This window comes from Xyrauchen texanus, chromosome 5 (assembly GCF_025860055.1).
Source record: "Xyrauchen texanus isolate HMW12.3.18 chromosome 5, RBS_HiC_50CHRs, whole genome shotgun sequence".
Taxonomy (NCBI): Eukaryota; Metazoa; Chordata; class Actinopteri; order Cypriniformes; family Catostomidae; genus Xyrauchen; species Xyrauchen texanus.
This window is the reverse complement of record NC_068280.1, coordinates 38,091,368-38,107,707: the sequence shown is the minus strand read 5'-3', so window position 1 is coordinate 38,107,707 and position 16,340 is coordinate 38,091,368. Positions and strand designations below refer to the sequence as shown.

Genomic DNA, 16,340 nt, shown 5'->3' with positions numbered 1-16,340 from the left:
GTTCTTAGAGTTTGGTACCGTTTGCTTACGTGCGCCAAGCGATTTATTTACACTAAACTGGCGCGTCCTGCTTGAAGTGTTTTTTATTATCATCTGCGGTAGCAGCATCTCTGTCTCCGGTAGCAGCATCTCTGTCTCCGCCAAGCACAGGTATCATAATAACAACATGCAATACAAGATGGGGTATAATTCAAACATCTTTATTAAATGATTACTGAGCAAACGGCATTAACAGTAGCATGTGTAGAGTCCAGAAACATGCATGTGACGAGGAGGAGGGCAGGGCCGGGCTGTGACTACGCACGCCCGGCCCCCAATCAGGCTAATCAGCCGAGGAGAGGGATAAGGACGAGCCAGATGTGGCAGTTCGGGAGAGAGAGAACAACACGCAGCTGCCGTGTTTGTGTCTTTTTGTTTTAGTGTACATTTAATATTACTTTAACTATTCAGCCAGTTCCCGCTGCCTCCTTGCTCATTTTAACCCTGTTACATTGGTCCCGAAACCCGGGAAGGAGGTGGAGTCATGGAATGCTCGCCACTGCCATCTGCACAAAGAAGCAGCAGCAACTCCGTCTGCCATATCCAGGCGGCTGCTCATTTGGATGGACGTCAATGGCGAGGACTCCACGACAGCACCCTCCTCCTCGTCACAATGCACTCTTCTTCTATTCTCCTGTAATTTATTTAACTCACGACAGTAAATTACCAACAGCCAACAAAATAAAAATTAAGGAATGTACATAAAATAAATCTTTATATTAAAATATTAATTATTAATCATTATATTGTAGTATCTAAAAATATTTAGATACTATAATATAATGTTAAATTAAATATAATAATATAATTAATACAAATAATTAAATGGTTACAAACTAACCAAATCTTTCACATTAAGTTTAATTACACCAATGGGTTCAGTTTAACTACAGTTTGACATTGAGCCTTGTACTTTAGGACTATTTTTAGGACTTATCTATATAGTCAGTGTTTCCCATAAATTACCTAGACTGTGGCGGCCTATTTTCAGCATCTGAGGAGCAAATTCAAAACGGGTAAACACTTTTGCTTCATTTCTTTGATGGCTCACAGGACTCGACATTAACGCTTGTCTGCTTCTGCGGGACAAGTGGATTTTTGAAGGGGCAAGATAAAGAGTGTTTTACTTACCCCACCAGACAAGCAGACTGATTAAAATGTCAATAACAAGCACTCGCAAGTGTTCTTGTAACAGCTGCGCCCTGTTTGATTGACAGGTACGTATGTGTGTGTGCTGAACTTGCGCATATTCCGAAAATGCTCACTCTAATGTTCGCCTGAATGGTCAAATACATTTAAAAATTCTGCCAAAATGCCCGTCTTGGTGAGGAATTCAAACGTATGTAAACAAGGGAGAAAGAAGCAGATTTATATTAAAATGTCAGACTTGTAAGTATAAATGAAATCTAACAGATCTGGGTAGGGTTGCACCAGCTGTGCGTAAGGTCTCATGTAAGATGGGATGTTAAGTTCACAGTAAGGGGTTAGTAACTACTAGTTAGTTTGTAACTAAGTCAGTGCTTAATTTGGTGGCACCACCTGTTCTTAAGTCAAGGCTTAACTAGTAGGTTGACTGCAAAACTAGGCAACAACTATGGAATTACCACCAGGAAAATTCAGTTGACATTGAGCAGAACACTTACATATAACCAGTTTTGACAGAGCTGCTGATAAAAAGTTTAATTTTCATTGGATGATTAGATGAAAAGAAAATTTAGATCTGTATCGGATGTTAATAACCTGATTGTAGCATCTCTACTATTCAAGTTAACTGGGTTTCAAAAGCGAATGTTGATTAGTGGGATGAGACCCTATCACAAAATGGACTAAAACTGGTAGACGGTGGATGGTAAATGGTCTGCACTTATATAGCGCTTTTTTTAACCTTAGAGGTTACCAAAGCGCTTTACACTGTTTCCCAATCACCCATTCACACACACACTCATACACCAATGGTGGCAGTTTGAATATGAAACTTTTTTTTTTCTTTGTTTCACTGTTCATAGATATATATATATTAGTTTGTGGGTGAATTGGAAAAGTCGCAGATTGGTTCTTTTTATGAGGACTCAAGCCCTAGTCACAGCTTTTAAAATGGGCTCCTTTTTTGTGGCAGGTTGAAACAAGCTTTGAATGATCTGTTAAGGCAGAAGCAGCAGAATCAGTCATTGTCAGGTCAACAGCTGCATCAGAATGTTGCTCATGATTCTGTGCCTCATGCGCTGTTCTTAAACTACCCAACTGTTAATACACTCAACATGCCCGGGCTTCCCAACTTCTCTCCTTTCCCTACTGGTAAGTCCATAATCAGTCTCTGACTGTAGATCATGGCCCTGAAATTCACTCAAGTAATCTGTTAACTTTTCTCTAATTTGTTTGCCTCTCTTATCACTTTCTCTCTCAAGGCTTCAATTTCAGCCCCATGTTTCCTTCCTCAGTAGGAGAGTTCCAGCACAACCAGGCCAGTTCAGATCAACAGCATGATGCAAACATATCCCTTAAAACAGAGTACATGAGTTTTCCTCCTCTACAGAGATCACCACTAAACAACACTGAGAAACGGTACAGATGTGATTTTTATATATTTATGACAAAATCTAAAATACATAATGTAAAGCTGTCAAATATTAGCGATGACCCGAAATGGCCTGAAACCGAAAATTCTGAACACATTGGGCCAAAAAATTTAATTTAGACTTTGTTTGGAATAATTGAACAAGTTCTTAATGTTATTATTAGGGGTACACTGTTGCCATATTTCTGTAACTACACATTTCATTCTAAAATAGCCTATTAAGAAAACATTTATTGTTGTCTACTCGACTGGATAATACAGCAGAAAAATTAACATTAATTCCTGTGAAAATATTCCGTGAACATAAAGCCAGTATTATTGCCACATTTTCCCCACCACTTTGTATGTGGGCCTGGAATGTGGAATGGATTCTTTAACACTAGAAGCGCAGAGCCACTGTAACCTACTCTTAGCGCGATTAAGGGGTCAGAAGACCGCGATTAAGGGGTCAGTCTTCAGACAGGGACACTGCTATTGACACAATGATCTCTAGATGGCGCTCTTGCATTACCATTTCAGAATATTTAAGAAGACAATATTATCTTAATATTATAATAATTATTATGATATAAGGACCATGATAATTATTTTTGTGTGTGCGCAATTAAGTTCCTGAACAGATTTCGTGTTCATTAAAAAAAATGTGGCCTATAAATGCTTATAGACTAACTAAGCTATTGATTCAGTAAACTGAACTGTGAATGTTGATGTTTGTAACTCTGCCATATACATTTCCAACATCCCAACCCCCTCTCACATGGAATGCAAATGTGGGCATTCAGGTTCCTGGGCACTATCATCTCACACAATATCTCATTTCACACATTGACTCCATTGTGAAAATGGCACATGGTGTATAAGTGTCGTTGTTTTGTGTGTTAGTTTACAATAAAGACATGAGAGAGGCTGCATTTTTACCATTTATTGAACTTGGAAAAACAACTGTAAAGAAGGAGGCGAAACTTTAAATTGTTTGTGCGTTTATGGCTTTTTGGTAAATAGTAAATATTTAGTAAATTGGAATATAGGCTACAAAAATATATGAATTTTCCATTATACTATACATTCTGCTATAATATGCAAGATTAAATACAAATATGTTCTACCCAAATAAAAATAAAAAAGAAATACTATATTAGTGCTATTTATGTTTTCTATGTGCCGGTATACTCAACCAACAGCCGAAATCTAGAGTGCACTCCCCCTCAATGACTGCGTCATGCGTCATTTTCCACTTTGTCAACATTCCAAACACACCTGTGGTGGTTTCTTGGAGCATGTGCCACAGACAAGTCACTTACATGCCTGGCAGACCTCAAAAGTTTTGTTCCTTGAACATCTGCCGACTTGACATTGTCTCCTTTTGGCAGGTGGGGAAGGGGTTCGAGGAAAAAGTTGCTTCTGTGCTACTACACCTGCTGCCTTTGTCATTTTTTTGATGCGCACAAAGCTCCTTTACCAGCTCAAGAATAAATTGCTCTCTGCTGATGGTTACGTCCATGTTTGTACAGAATGTGTGCATTAACTGCATCCAGGTCCAAGACGTTGTAAAACACTAAATGCCAGCGACGGGATCCATCCTTTACCGTGGATCCAGTCGTGCCATCTGGTCCATTACATCAATGCTATTATAGTGGGGAATTGTATAGGGTAGTTTCTTTGTGCCATTATCATTTGAAACTGTCTGATGCATTGTACGCAGGATGCATATATTTTTCTTTGGCTTTGCCAGTTAAATAGTGAGTGTGACTTTTCCAGCCCTCATTACATTAGTGGAAAATCTTTCCGACTGTGCCTATGTACATGGGGGCATCTCTCGTCTGATTTTATTCATTGTGCCAACAATGGTGGTTTTGTTCGCCAAAAGATTGTTTGCCAGTTGCAACGAAGTGAAGAAATTGTCTGTCGTTACATTTCTTCCCTTTCACAGGAAAGGCTCAACCAGAAGCATGACAACATTGTCCAATAACCTCTGACCAGCCGGCCTACTGTCGTGTTTCCCTAGATAGGGATATGTGTTCAGCATGTATTTTGTTTCAACATCAGTGGCCACCCAGAAATTTATGCCAAATTTGTCCAGTTTATTGGCCATGTACTGTGTGAAAGATGGCACGCCTTGGTAGGGAATAGTTGTTCATCAACTGTTATGTTCTCACCAGGCGTCTATGAAGCAAAGATGTTTTTCACAAATTTGTCAAATATCTCATATATCATGGCAAATCTATCTGTCACAAGGCGGGCAGCTCTCGTGTTCTTGTCATCAAAGCGCAGATAGCGCATGATATCTCGGAATTTCTGTCGCGACATTGTCTCTAAAAAAAAGGTGGCCAGATTCATTAGACCAAAAGTCACCCAATTTCATGCTTTGCCTCCCGTAACACCTCTTAAATAAACGAGACCAACAAATGCTTTTAGTTTGTTTTCTGTCTGTTTGAACTTTTCAGCATTATTCCATCCAGCTTCCTCATCAGTGTACTTTCGTATGTTTTACCACATGCCTGTGTCAATCAAACACTGTAAGCTGCTCAATTAACTTGTAATATTGTCCTTGGCATAAGATGTTGGCCCTAGGGTTTCTCTCATTATATTGGCCTCTTGGGCTCTACCCCGAGGGTTGCCAGGATTTTGTTCAACACATACTGTGCCATCTCTTGCAACCTCTTGAAATGAGTCCCCAGCACACTCAATTTCAGAGTCTGATCCTGAATCAGATTCAATATCAACGCCACCTCCATCGCCTCTCTCCTCCTCTCCATCGAATACCTCACATTCCTTGCCCTCCGATTCAATCTCATTAATATTTTGTAGCAAGTCCAGCACTTGTTGTGCCATCAAATGCAACCTTCGAGTCATTGTAAGTATGCCCCAACTACACAGTGAGCGCCAGGCAATCTGTGGCTACTTTATAGCTCTCGATACAATGATCATAATAGTGGTGCCCATTTATCAGCTTACAGTACTTGTCAATTGCCCTAAAATAATTTTCGATGCGTCATATATTGAGTAGATGAAATTTGCATGTGTATATATATCATCTTAGCATTTTTGCAAATTGACCTCATATTTCGATTCGTGGTTCATTAGTATGCATTATATATATATATATATATATATATATATGCGCACTAAGCATTTATAGGTGAACTTATTTTTTTAATAAACACTAAATCTGTCAGAAATTTTATTTTACTATTAATTACTATGTACGCATAAACGCATGCACCGAAAAGAAAGCTTTTACAATGACCCAACATGAGTTTTTCACAAATGTATATAATTTGGACTGCTTTACCTGTAAAGTGTATTATCTTATAGCTAAATAAAATGTATATCAATAAAAATATAGACAGTAGACCTATAGTAGCCTATATTTTTTAAATAACGCAAGTATCTATGTTTTACCATTTATTGTTGCAACTGAAGTTGCGACATAGATATATATATATATATATATATATTAGGGCTGTCAATCGATTACAATTTTTTTTATCGAATTAATTACATTTGTGTCCCGATTTATTTAATCGCACATCCAAATATTTGCTGAGAAAGCCCCTCATATAACAATAATTCAATATATAATGATGAAATAATTATACAGATATCTTTAAATATAAAAAAAATATATATAAAATAAAACAATATTCAGATAATTAAAGTGCATTACAATCTTGTGGCAGAAGAGTTAATCATTGATAAGCTCGTTCAAAAAGCGGCTTTAGAATACAATGTATTGTTTACTACCATATTCTTGAACATAAGTCAACATTGGCATACAGTTCACAGCAATCCATTTCACAAGTGAATTTGTAAATCAGTTGGAGATTTATTATTAGGGCTTGTTTAAGGACCCGTCAATGCACACCTGCGTCAGACTTTTATTTTTTTTTTTAAACAAGCCAGGGGTATACATAGTACACTATAATGCCAAGACATTATATTCATTACATAATGCAGTGGTTTTCAATTCTTTGTTGGTGTTGGAGTTACAAAGAGTATTTAAATAATATTTTAAGTCTTTACAAAAAAGTGCAAATAGGGGCTTTATAGACATAAATTTACAGTTATGTATTAAAAAACTTGGCAAGAAAAATAAACAGATCAATCAGAAAATATTAACTTATCAAAACTGTGAAAACCAAATAAAACGTCTTAATAAAAGCAAAGAAAAACTAGTTAAAATAGAGGTACGTACAAACAAACTAAATTTTCTCCAAAATGCTACAACATGGACACATTCCCAAAAAATGTGAGAGGCAGATTAATCTACAGCATTACAGGAGCAAAGTGGATCTATTTCAGGGAGCATGTTTCTTAAAGATTGACAGGGTAAAAACGGTGTAACAGTTTAAAGGACACCTCCTTAACCTTGTTGGTAATTAAATATTTGTGAGGTAAAGACCGTACGACCTGCATCAGACATGCTTGTGTCGTGTCTCGGGTGTGTTGCGTCATAAAAGTAAAATGTTTAGTTCACTGTGTCAAGTTAAATATAGTTTAATACTCAATCTTTAAACACATCTTGAGATCCCTTGGTTCGCATGTTTATATTGTGTGTCCGCTGAAGATTTGTTCATGTTTTGTTCACTGAAATATACTGTGCATTTCTCACACAGCTGAAATGTCACTTACTGCCCTCTGGCGTAAACAGGTGGTACTACAAGCTTGAATCTCTCAGGAAAGCATTGCGATTAAATGCGTTAATTTTTTGTGGACTTTAATGTGCAACATAAACAATGCTTTTTTCCATATGAGTGATTCTGTCACCGGATTTTAAAGTAACAGTTTCTGTTCAAATGTTCTGCCTTTTTTTAATCTTTCGGTGGCTGAAATTTTGGTTCATACCTATCAAATATCCTATGATGGTATGAATATTAGAATCTATATGTATTCAACTGATCTTAGTAGAATTATTAATTTTAGTCAGCAAAAATATTTAACACATAATAGTTAAATGGGCTACTGGATAATGCAGCAGCGAAATTAACTGTAATTCTACTTCATTTCTGCAAAATCCAAGTAAACAAGTGTAAACCATTTGTAGAAAATAAAAATCACAGTAAAAATACATGGTGTAAACTTACCAGATGATTAAACACACATTGAGTGTGTTCAGGCACCTTAAATGTTGGTTAGCAGACTGCTAACTTAAAAGTCAACTGAATGGCCTAGTTAATAATTGTCCAAAACGAATACCAAAATTACACTTAATTGCAAAAATGTTGTGTGTTTTCCTCTCTCCAGGTTCAAGTCTCAGCCTGATACTGTGACTGACCCTCATAACTCGAGCTGGTTAAACTCCTCTTTGAATCGCTGTAATCGGAGACCCACCCTCCCCTCAGACCATCCCAGTCAGATGGAGGAGGACTCCCCCTCCTCCTCTCCAGTCCCTCACCCTTCTACCTCCTGGGATCGCTCCTACATTCCTGACTCCCAAGAGTCTCTGAGCAGCCTGCAAGAGAGGGTAGACCCCACCACTGTCACAAAGACGTTCAGAGCAGGACACAAGGCTGCGACACAGGCCAGCCTGTCCTCTAGAGGCAAGACCCCCAAAACAAAGAGCCGGCACCTCAAGAGAGGCAGGGGTCCGAAAAACACAGGTGTGTCTATGTTTAGAGGTGACTGACACCAAACATTTAAAGCACATTGAAAAGCAAAACTTGTCTTATTCACATTATTAATTGGGTTTACAGAAGCTTTGCTTAATGTTTCGTAAAGTTATGTTATGTAAAGTTTTTTTTTGAAAAGGCAATAGTTAAAAGTCACCCGATTAAATCAAATGGTGTTAATTTGCTGTGTTATTTTCCCTTTCAGCAGCTTTGGAGAGTGACAGTGTTTCAAGTGACGCTCATTTTGATCAGAATAGAGACTGCTCCTCTCAGGTCAAACTCAAAGATCTCAACCAGGGTCTACTAGACAAACTCACACAAGAAAAACTGGACAGCAAGACTAAGAACAGCAAGCCAAACGACCTCTCGTCTGGTATGACTAACTTTATGCTGCTACAAATATACATCACAATAGTCCACAATACATTATCAAACTGCAAAATGAATATGCTCATTCATTGTTTTTGGGAAATATTCAAAACTACACACTAGACTTGTACACTAACTTTTTCCCTGGTTAATTTGTAGTCATATTAGCATCATAGCCCGAATGCCCCAACTAAAATAGTTCATTATTATTTAAATGTTGACTAATGACATCCAACTCTTAGGTTTAACCAGAGGACATTAGCTTGGTCAGCATTTCCCAAACGGGGTGCCGTTTGGCAAGGTCAGGTGTGCGATGTGAAAAACCCTTCAGACATTTAAAAAATCCCAAAAATGCATATAAAAATTATTAAAAACCGGAATGTCATACATTTCTGAATAATAACAAGTAATAATAATAATATTACTGCCACTGCATCTCTCATTTGCGCTTGCTGCATTCAGCAGTTCATTGTGCTCAATCATCGTGAAGAGCATTGATATACAGTGTCTCTGCAAGCAAGCAACACGATAAATAATCGCTCCTGTTTACAATCAACGGAGCTGCCTACAATGCAAGTGTGCAGCATCGGAGCAATCTTTTTTCTGTGTCACATCATCGTGCTTGCTCATATTACAGCTGCTTTGATAACAAAGGCAGAAATAGCAAAAGTGCTTTGTGTGTAATGCTACCAGAACAGCTGTAGGTTGAAGAGAAATGCTTCAGACAACTTCATCCTGTCAAACACATGATAGATATCTCATCTCCATCTTACCTGTACAAGTATTTTCTCTGCCTTGTGAATTAGTCATTTTAATAACTAGGCCTCTTTAACGGTTTAAATAAAATAAAAACTATATTATTAATAATATACTGTACATGCATGATATCCCAAATATTATATTTGTATCTATCTTATACATAATATTATCTATTTTCAATAAACATAACTGATTTAGCAGCAATGTCCCCTCTTTCAGGATCTCATCTGTTAATTTTCTGTAAATTTTGTCAACTTTAAACTGGAGAGTATTGGTTTATTAAAGGGATAACACCACTCTTAAAGGAATAGTTGACCTTAAAAGGAGATGTTAGGCAAACTGTTAGTCTCAGTCACCATTCACTTTCATTGTATGAAGAAAATAAAAAGAAGAATGTAAGTGAAAGGTGACTAGGGCTAACATTTAGCCTAACGTCTCCTTTTGTGTTCCACAGAAGAGAGAAATGCAGATGGCTTGGAACAACATATGCTTGAGTAATCATGACAGAATTTTCATTTTTGGTGAACTATCCTTTTAACTATCTGTAAACAATGCACCCCCCTTTGGGGTGCCACAATATTTTGTACATTCTCAAAGGGTGCTATGAAAATCATCTGGCATAACAGACTAGCAAGACAAGCTACTTTTTGTTTCCATTCTCCTTTATTTTGGACATCACACATCTTATGATCTCTGTGTCCTCATATTGTTTTATATTTTTATGTCACTAGGGCTGGGACTTCGATATATTTTTGCCACCGACCGAATTGCCTCTAAACTATCGAGTATCAAAAAATGTCTTGTCGTTTGGTACCAAATTTCGATACCTACGGGCTTAATCTCGTCAACGTCAGTGATAAGCATGTAGCATGCTAGATGTGCCCAAATCGAAAAGTGCCGGTGATTGGCTGTGTTTAGGCATTCATGGAAAAACACTAGTTTATGCTGGTTATGCCCAGAGATGCGGCTCACACGTGAGGCTGTAGTGTGTAGGTATCCCAACCCCATAGATGTTAAAGATGTGGAGAAGTTCAAAAGTGTGGCTACATTTCACCAGGCTCGATGCCAACAGCGCGCGATGCAATATTTGCGACAAAATAATTGCTGCCAAGACTGGCAACATGATAAATCTGATGAAGCACTTGACAGTGCATGGAATAAACTTAAGAGCAGAAAGTTGCACCATCTTTGACAGCGTCCTGCCACAGAGCTTCCTTGAACATGCCCACCACGAGTCCTCCAAAACTACTGATGAATGCAGCGGCGTTATGACTGGGACACCGACAGGTATGGTTAACCTTTAGCAAACAAACCAACAAACAAAATCGGCTAACTTGTAGTGGTACATGCTTGTGTACTTGTTAAATTAACGTTTCTGTGCGCGGTGACATAGTCCTATAAACTGGAACCTGCGATATAATAAACAAATGGTAGCATGAGTCCACTTGCTTGGTTATCAAGTAAAATGCACAAATAGATTACTGATAATGCTGAAATGTGTATTTCTCAACTCAAACATACAAATTAGTAACAATAAATGCATTGTTTTCAAATTAAAATAATATTTTTACAAAATTAAATAATAACATCTTTGCATTACTGCAAACTTGTTATTTTCTCAATATTACACCTAAATAAAATGGAACAATAAATAAGAACATACAAATTTTCATGAAAATAAGATTGTCCAAACAAACAGGGACATTTAAGCAGGAGGTAACATGTACTTTCTATAAACTCTTTTGAAAAGGAAACTGGATATAAACGTGTGGTTCACTCAAACCACTAAAACTGTTGTTGTTGTTGTGGTGCGCATCACCCGGCAGAACTTTATATCTCTGCCAGTCTCGACTCCCGCTCAGATTGTGTCTGTTCCGCGACTGGTTGAAGCGGCTCTGATCGCACCGAGAATGACAGTTTTGGAGTTTGTGTTTATTTACATGGCACACTCCCATATTATATGAACTTTAATTAAGGATGAAATAAAGATATATCGCCAAGCTATGATCCGTGTTATTTTTTCTGGCCACCAATTCAGTGTCTGTTTGCTTGGCATCTATCTCCACGCTGAACACCGGAAACTGACATGACATGACCACACGTGCCACTCCCTAAACTGAGACTGACTGGTCATCTTTTTATTAGCAGTGTAGAAAATGTGCAAACAGCTCTCAGAGAGAATGGGCTGTCACGTCCACACATGCACTTATTTATTTAATATAATCGCAGCATTTTGCCATCATATAATCGCACAGGTTGACATTGCGATTGCGATATGATTTATCGTGCAGCACTAGTTTGGATGTATGGCTATAAATAGCTAGCTAAATCGATGCTAAATATGCTTTAAGGTTGACAGTATCTGATCAAGTTTAACTCCCATTAAACTAGTTATCTTGTTAAACCGTACTTATCCTTAGGGTTGGCTAAACTAAGAGTTTAGCTTTCTTGTTTTTTTTTCTCTTCACAATAATGTTATAGCCTCTACCAGAAGATCTATTAAAAAAAGTCGACAGACTGAAAAATGTTTTTTGAGGTAATGTTTGTAATCTTGTTGAAATTGATTTCATAAAATTGGTATCGGAAAAAGATTGTTTAGGAACAGAAATCGAAGTCAAGATATCGGTATCGTTATAAATCTTTTTTTTAACAATACCCAGCCCTATACGTCACTAATTTCATTTTCATTTCTGTTTGTGTTCACATTTCATTTTGGCTTTTGTTTTCTTGGTTTCGTCACAGCATATGCTTGGAGAACACCTTTTCTCTCTAACAGAATTGCATGCACTGAAGTTCCAGGTAACTCACAAGTTTGTCTGCTGTTTGATCTGCTAACTGCTTGTTTAAAGCCTTTTTCTTTACCTGCATGTTTTTTCCCTCCTTCCTTTTTCTAAATTGTCACCACATAAAAAGAGAGCTTGGTCTTAGCCAGGCAATTGTTTTTTACTTTGAGGCTAAGAATCTAACATCTGTAGATACATGTACATGCATATACTGTAGATGCAAGTTTGCTGAATAAAAGTACATTGTTATGGACAAGTATTGTTATTTACTTCAAGAATAGCGTTAAGGAGAACCATTAAATTAAACATTGTAAACAGCTAAATGTAATTTCAGCATGCATAGAGCTTTTGTTGGAGGTAGGGAAGAATCTACTGTTTTTTTGGTTTTTGAGAGTTGCAGTCACAGAACTGTAAACCTGAGCATGGTTTTGTATTGACATGGAAAATACTTTATGAAGTTTAGAGCTTAGATCTCTTCAGTTGTTAAACACACCCTTGCCATGCTGCTAGTTTATAGTAAATATCTGAGTTCATCCTCGCTCTTATTTTGCTATGATGGTGTATATTTCTCTTCTCTAGATGCAAGTAGTGATTTCTCTCTCTTTGAGGCCCTGAGAGAGACCATCTACTCTGAGGTGGCTACTCTGATCTCTCAGAATGAATCTCGCCCTCACTTCCTCATTGAGCTCTTCCATGAGCTTCAGCTGCTTAATACAGACTATTTGCGCCAGAGGGCACTCTACTCATTACAGGTGAGTGGAGCTCTCAAACCTGCTCAAGCTTTTACAGACAGAGCTAAACTGAGATTATTACACTATTTTGGTAGTAAAAGCATTCTTATTAGCCCAAATTTTATACACAATGAATATACAAAGGGTTGGGAATGTGTTGAACCTTACAAATGACAAGCATTACAAATTTACAGAAAGCTTCTCTGAAGGCGTAGTTATGCCTTGGATCAGGGGTGGGCAACTCTCTTGGTAAAGAGGCCACATCAGGCTTTAAGAAGTGCATAGAGGGCCACATTGTATTCCTTTTGAGATACAATGTTCCGCATTGATTTGGTTTTTGTATCTTTTAATCCCAGAAATAGTTGTTTACTATATTTTCTGAAGTGTATATATGACTTATGGGACTGTTCTGCAATTGCCAAAGTATTTTATTGCTCTACAAATGTAGGTACTTTTCTACCAGGCATTAAAAAATGGAATAAAGGCTGAGCTTATTATAAATTATTTATTTTACCATCTCTACTTCCCTGTTAATTTATTATTCCATTTAACACTCTCTACATCAGGGGTCTGTTTTAATAAAAAAAATTAAATAACATTTTAGAACTTTTAATGTTTGACCCAAAGCGGGTGAATTTACTTGGTTTGACTTTCCATTCAGCACTCAACTGAATAAGACAGGCTGCATGACTATGAAAAATTATTAATTCAAGAGTTAGATTAACATAGAGGTGTGAGGAGACTTTAAAAAATACGTATTCGTCTCTCGCTTGCTTTTGCATGCATGTCAATGATTAAACCTCAGTGATGCCGAGATCTACTTAAAAATTTTATTTCATCACTGAGGAGGTTTACCTGCAAACTTAGTAGCACCAAACATTGCAAGCAGCCTCAAGAATGGACGCATAGTGGCCGTATAACACTTTTCCTTGAGCAGAATATTGCACTAGAGATTGCTACGTTTGTTCAAAGGGGAAATTGAGAGATAGAAAGAGTGCCCTTGCATGCATGGTTGCCTGATTGCTCAAAATAAGTATAACATTAGGTGGAATACTTCCAATTTGCGAAAGTATAAATCTCAAATTGGGGGTGTTGCATCTCTTATCTGGCAGCCCTGAGCATAATAAATGCTTGTGGAGGCTAGATAGGTCTCAATGCAAGATAAAGGAAACATCCAATTAAAAAAACGCTTTTAGGATAAATGAGCCGCTGGCCACACTAAACCATGTGGATCCAGCCCGTGGGCTGTAAGTTGCCCAGGTCTGCCTTGGATGCTCTGATATGTTCAGAAATGTATTTAGAAATGTAAGTAGTCATACTATTTTATGTTGAAGGAGTAGTTCACCTGAAAAGCCATGTACAGTCTTTTCAAAATTGTCCTTTTGTATTCCACGGAAGGAAATCAAATGGGTTTGGAGCAACATGATGTGTTGAGAAAATAAAGACTATCCTTTTAATATCAAGTTGCTATTTTCATTACCATATCAATAGATCTGTTTTTAATACAGTTTGTGCAATTTCCTTTTGTAATTTAATGATAAGAACCACAAAAAAGTTAGACTTGCATGGTATTATACGTATATCTGGCCTGGATTTTCAGGACATTTTAACGAGGCACCTAACAGAGAAGAGTGTAGCAGATGAGCAGGAGTCTTCTCTGGGTCCAGCTGTGTGGGCCACAGGCTCCCAGTCTGAGCTCACACCCAGCGAGAGTCTGGCCACCAGCGACAATGTGAGACATTTGCTGTCTTTATCAACTCCCCCAACTCTTTCATCTCATTTTAAGTAATCACACAAGCTCATTTTAATTGTATCCGTTGTCAGGATGCATCTGAGAAGAATGAAGTGATTAAATCAAGCTCTGGAGTGATGAGGACAGGGGACGGAGACTTGATGGACAACGAGAGCCTGCTGTCCACCTCCTCCAACCTGGAGCCCTTCGCTAGTGATGACCTGGGTAAGAAAACAGAGCTGCCTTGGACATACAGGTCCATAATGAGTGCTAAACCACACATTAGATTGGTTGCTTACATGGTCATGCTTGCTTTGCTGGGCTGGAGCTTGGCTGATTCCTGGGATACATTCATGTTCCTTTGCTCCTCCATCTATCTCTACCTCCTCTTCCTCACTTTCCTATCTGCTGCTCTAGGTAACACAGTGATTCATTTAGATAAGGCCTTGGCCAGGATGAGAGAGTATGAGCGCATGAAGCTGAGGTCTGAGTATAAAACAGTTAACCCTGAGCACAGCCCTGGAGCTGCTGCTGCTGCTGCTGCTGCTGCAGCCTCACCATTCACTCAAGGTACTGCTGTAATCACTCCCAATGTTGTCGAGTAGTTCTTGTGCAACTTCAGAAAACAAGCAAGGTGTGTGGAAAAAACAAAGCACTAGTAAAAAGCAAATCCAGCAACACTCGTGGAATGGTGAAAAACAAGGAATAAAACTTGATTTGCCAATGCATTTCAGCACAGCGGCCTTCTTCATGGCTAAAAGAATACAGATGTAAAAAAGGAAACATTCAAATAGAAACAAAGGCAGGATTCAAACAACCTATCAGTGGGCTGGAATAAAATCATATAGTGTCTTCCAATTATACGCCACGATGAATAGGAGTTAAAGGGTAACTAAACACCTGCTCAGAGTCTGACTCCACCCACTAGAAATATTTGAAAATGCAGGAAAAGTGGGCAGACCCCGGCGGGGATAGAGGGAACGAACCGAGTGCGGGGCTGAGCGGGGGGGGGGGGCACCTGAGACTCGTAGTGACAGATTAATTGACAGCTGCTGTCAGACTCTGTTATTATTATTCCTCACACGGTCGCAAGACGACATGTACATGAATCTGGCTTGGTGAGCTGGAACCTGCTTACGTCAGCTGTCACCGCTTACGTCACGAAGTACCGCAACAGCCAATAGGAAAATTCAACTGCAGTAGCCACCGTTCAACCTGAAGAGGGCAGCACTCAGACGTTTTTACACCATATATTGTAGAATTAAAACACTTTATACACAAATGTCAAAAAAATTACTAGAATCAATGACCAGTACTAATAAAGCCCCATGCTTACAGATCATTAACTAAAAAAAGTTGGTTTAGGGTTTAGTTACCCTTTAAGAAACAAACCAATGGAAGCTTTTCATCTATGAAATGAAGAAAAGAAAAAAAAAATGCGTCTCACCCAATTTGTTTTATTAAAACATAAATACATTTCCAAACATCCTCACAAATACACAAACAGTTAATGGTATTGTGCAAATATATGCAGAAAAAACAATTGTTTGAAAAACAAAGAATTTAAGTTTATGAAGAATCGTAAGAATTATTTTAAAACAAACTCTTCAGGAAGAAGACCCTTTAATAAAAAATACAAAAGGCCACCCTCTTTTTCTGGAGCTGAACAATTTTACCTCCTCTTGCTTGAAATTGTATTTGTTCAGTACAGAGGAACAGGAATTAAGACATGGGATATTTACA

At 38.0% G+C, this 16,340-nt stretch overlaps 1 protein-coding gene across 5 annotated transcripts in view; it reads left to right on the top strand.

The window, feature by feature from the left end:
• Positions 1–16,340, top strand: part of LOC127644408 (pericentriolar material 1 protein-like) — a 63,692-nt gene that overhangs the window by 34,790 nt on the left and 12,562 nt on the right. For 3 of the 5 annotated variants that reach the window (XM_052127564.1, XM_052127561.1, XM_052127562.1), the window contains 9 exons: positions 2,156–2,334; positions 2,445–2,601; positions 7,859–8,214; positions 8,429–8,596; positions 12,094–12,150; positions 12,714–12,886; positions 14,466–14,597; positions 14,690–14,822; positions 15,015–15,167. In XM_052127564.1, coding sequence (XP_051983524.1) covers positions 2,156–2,334; positions 2,445–2,601; positions 7,859–8,214; positions 8,429–8,596; positions 12,094–12,150; positions 12,714–12,886; positions 14,466–14,597; positions 14,690–14,822; positions 15,015–15,167 — 1,508 coding nt within the window. The remainder of the gene's footprint in view (positions 1–2,155; positions 2,335–2,444; positions 2,602–7,858; positions 8,215–8,428; positions 8,597–12,093; positions 12,151–12,713; positions 12,887–14,465; positions 14,598–14,689; positions 14,823–15,014; positions 15,168–16,340) is intronic. The other 2 variants (XM_052127563.1, XM_052127565.1) reach the window with 2 other exon arrangements.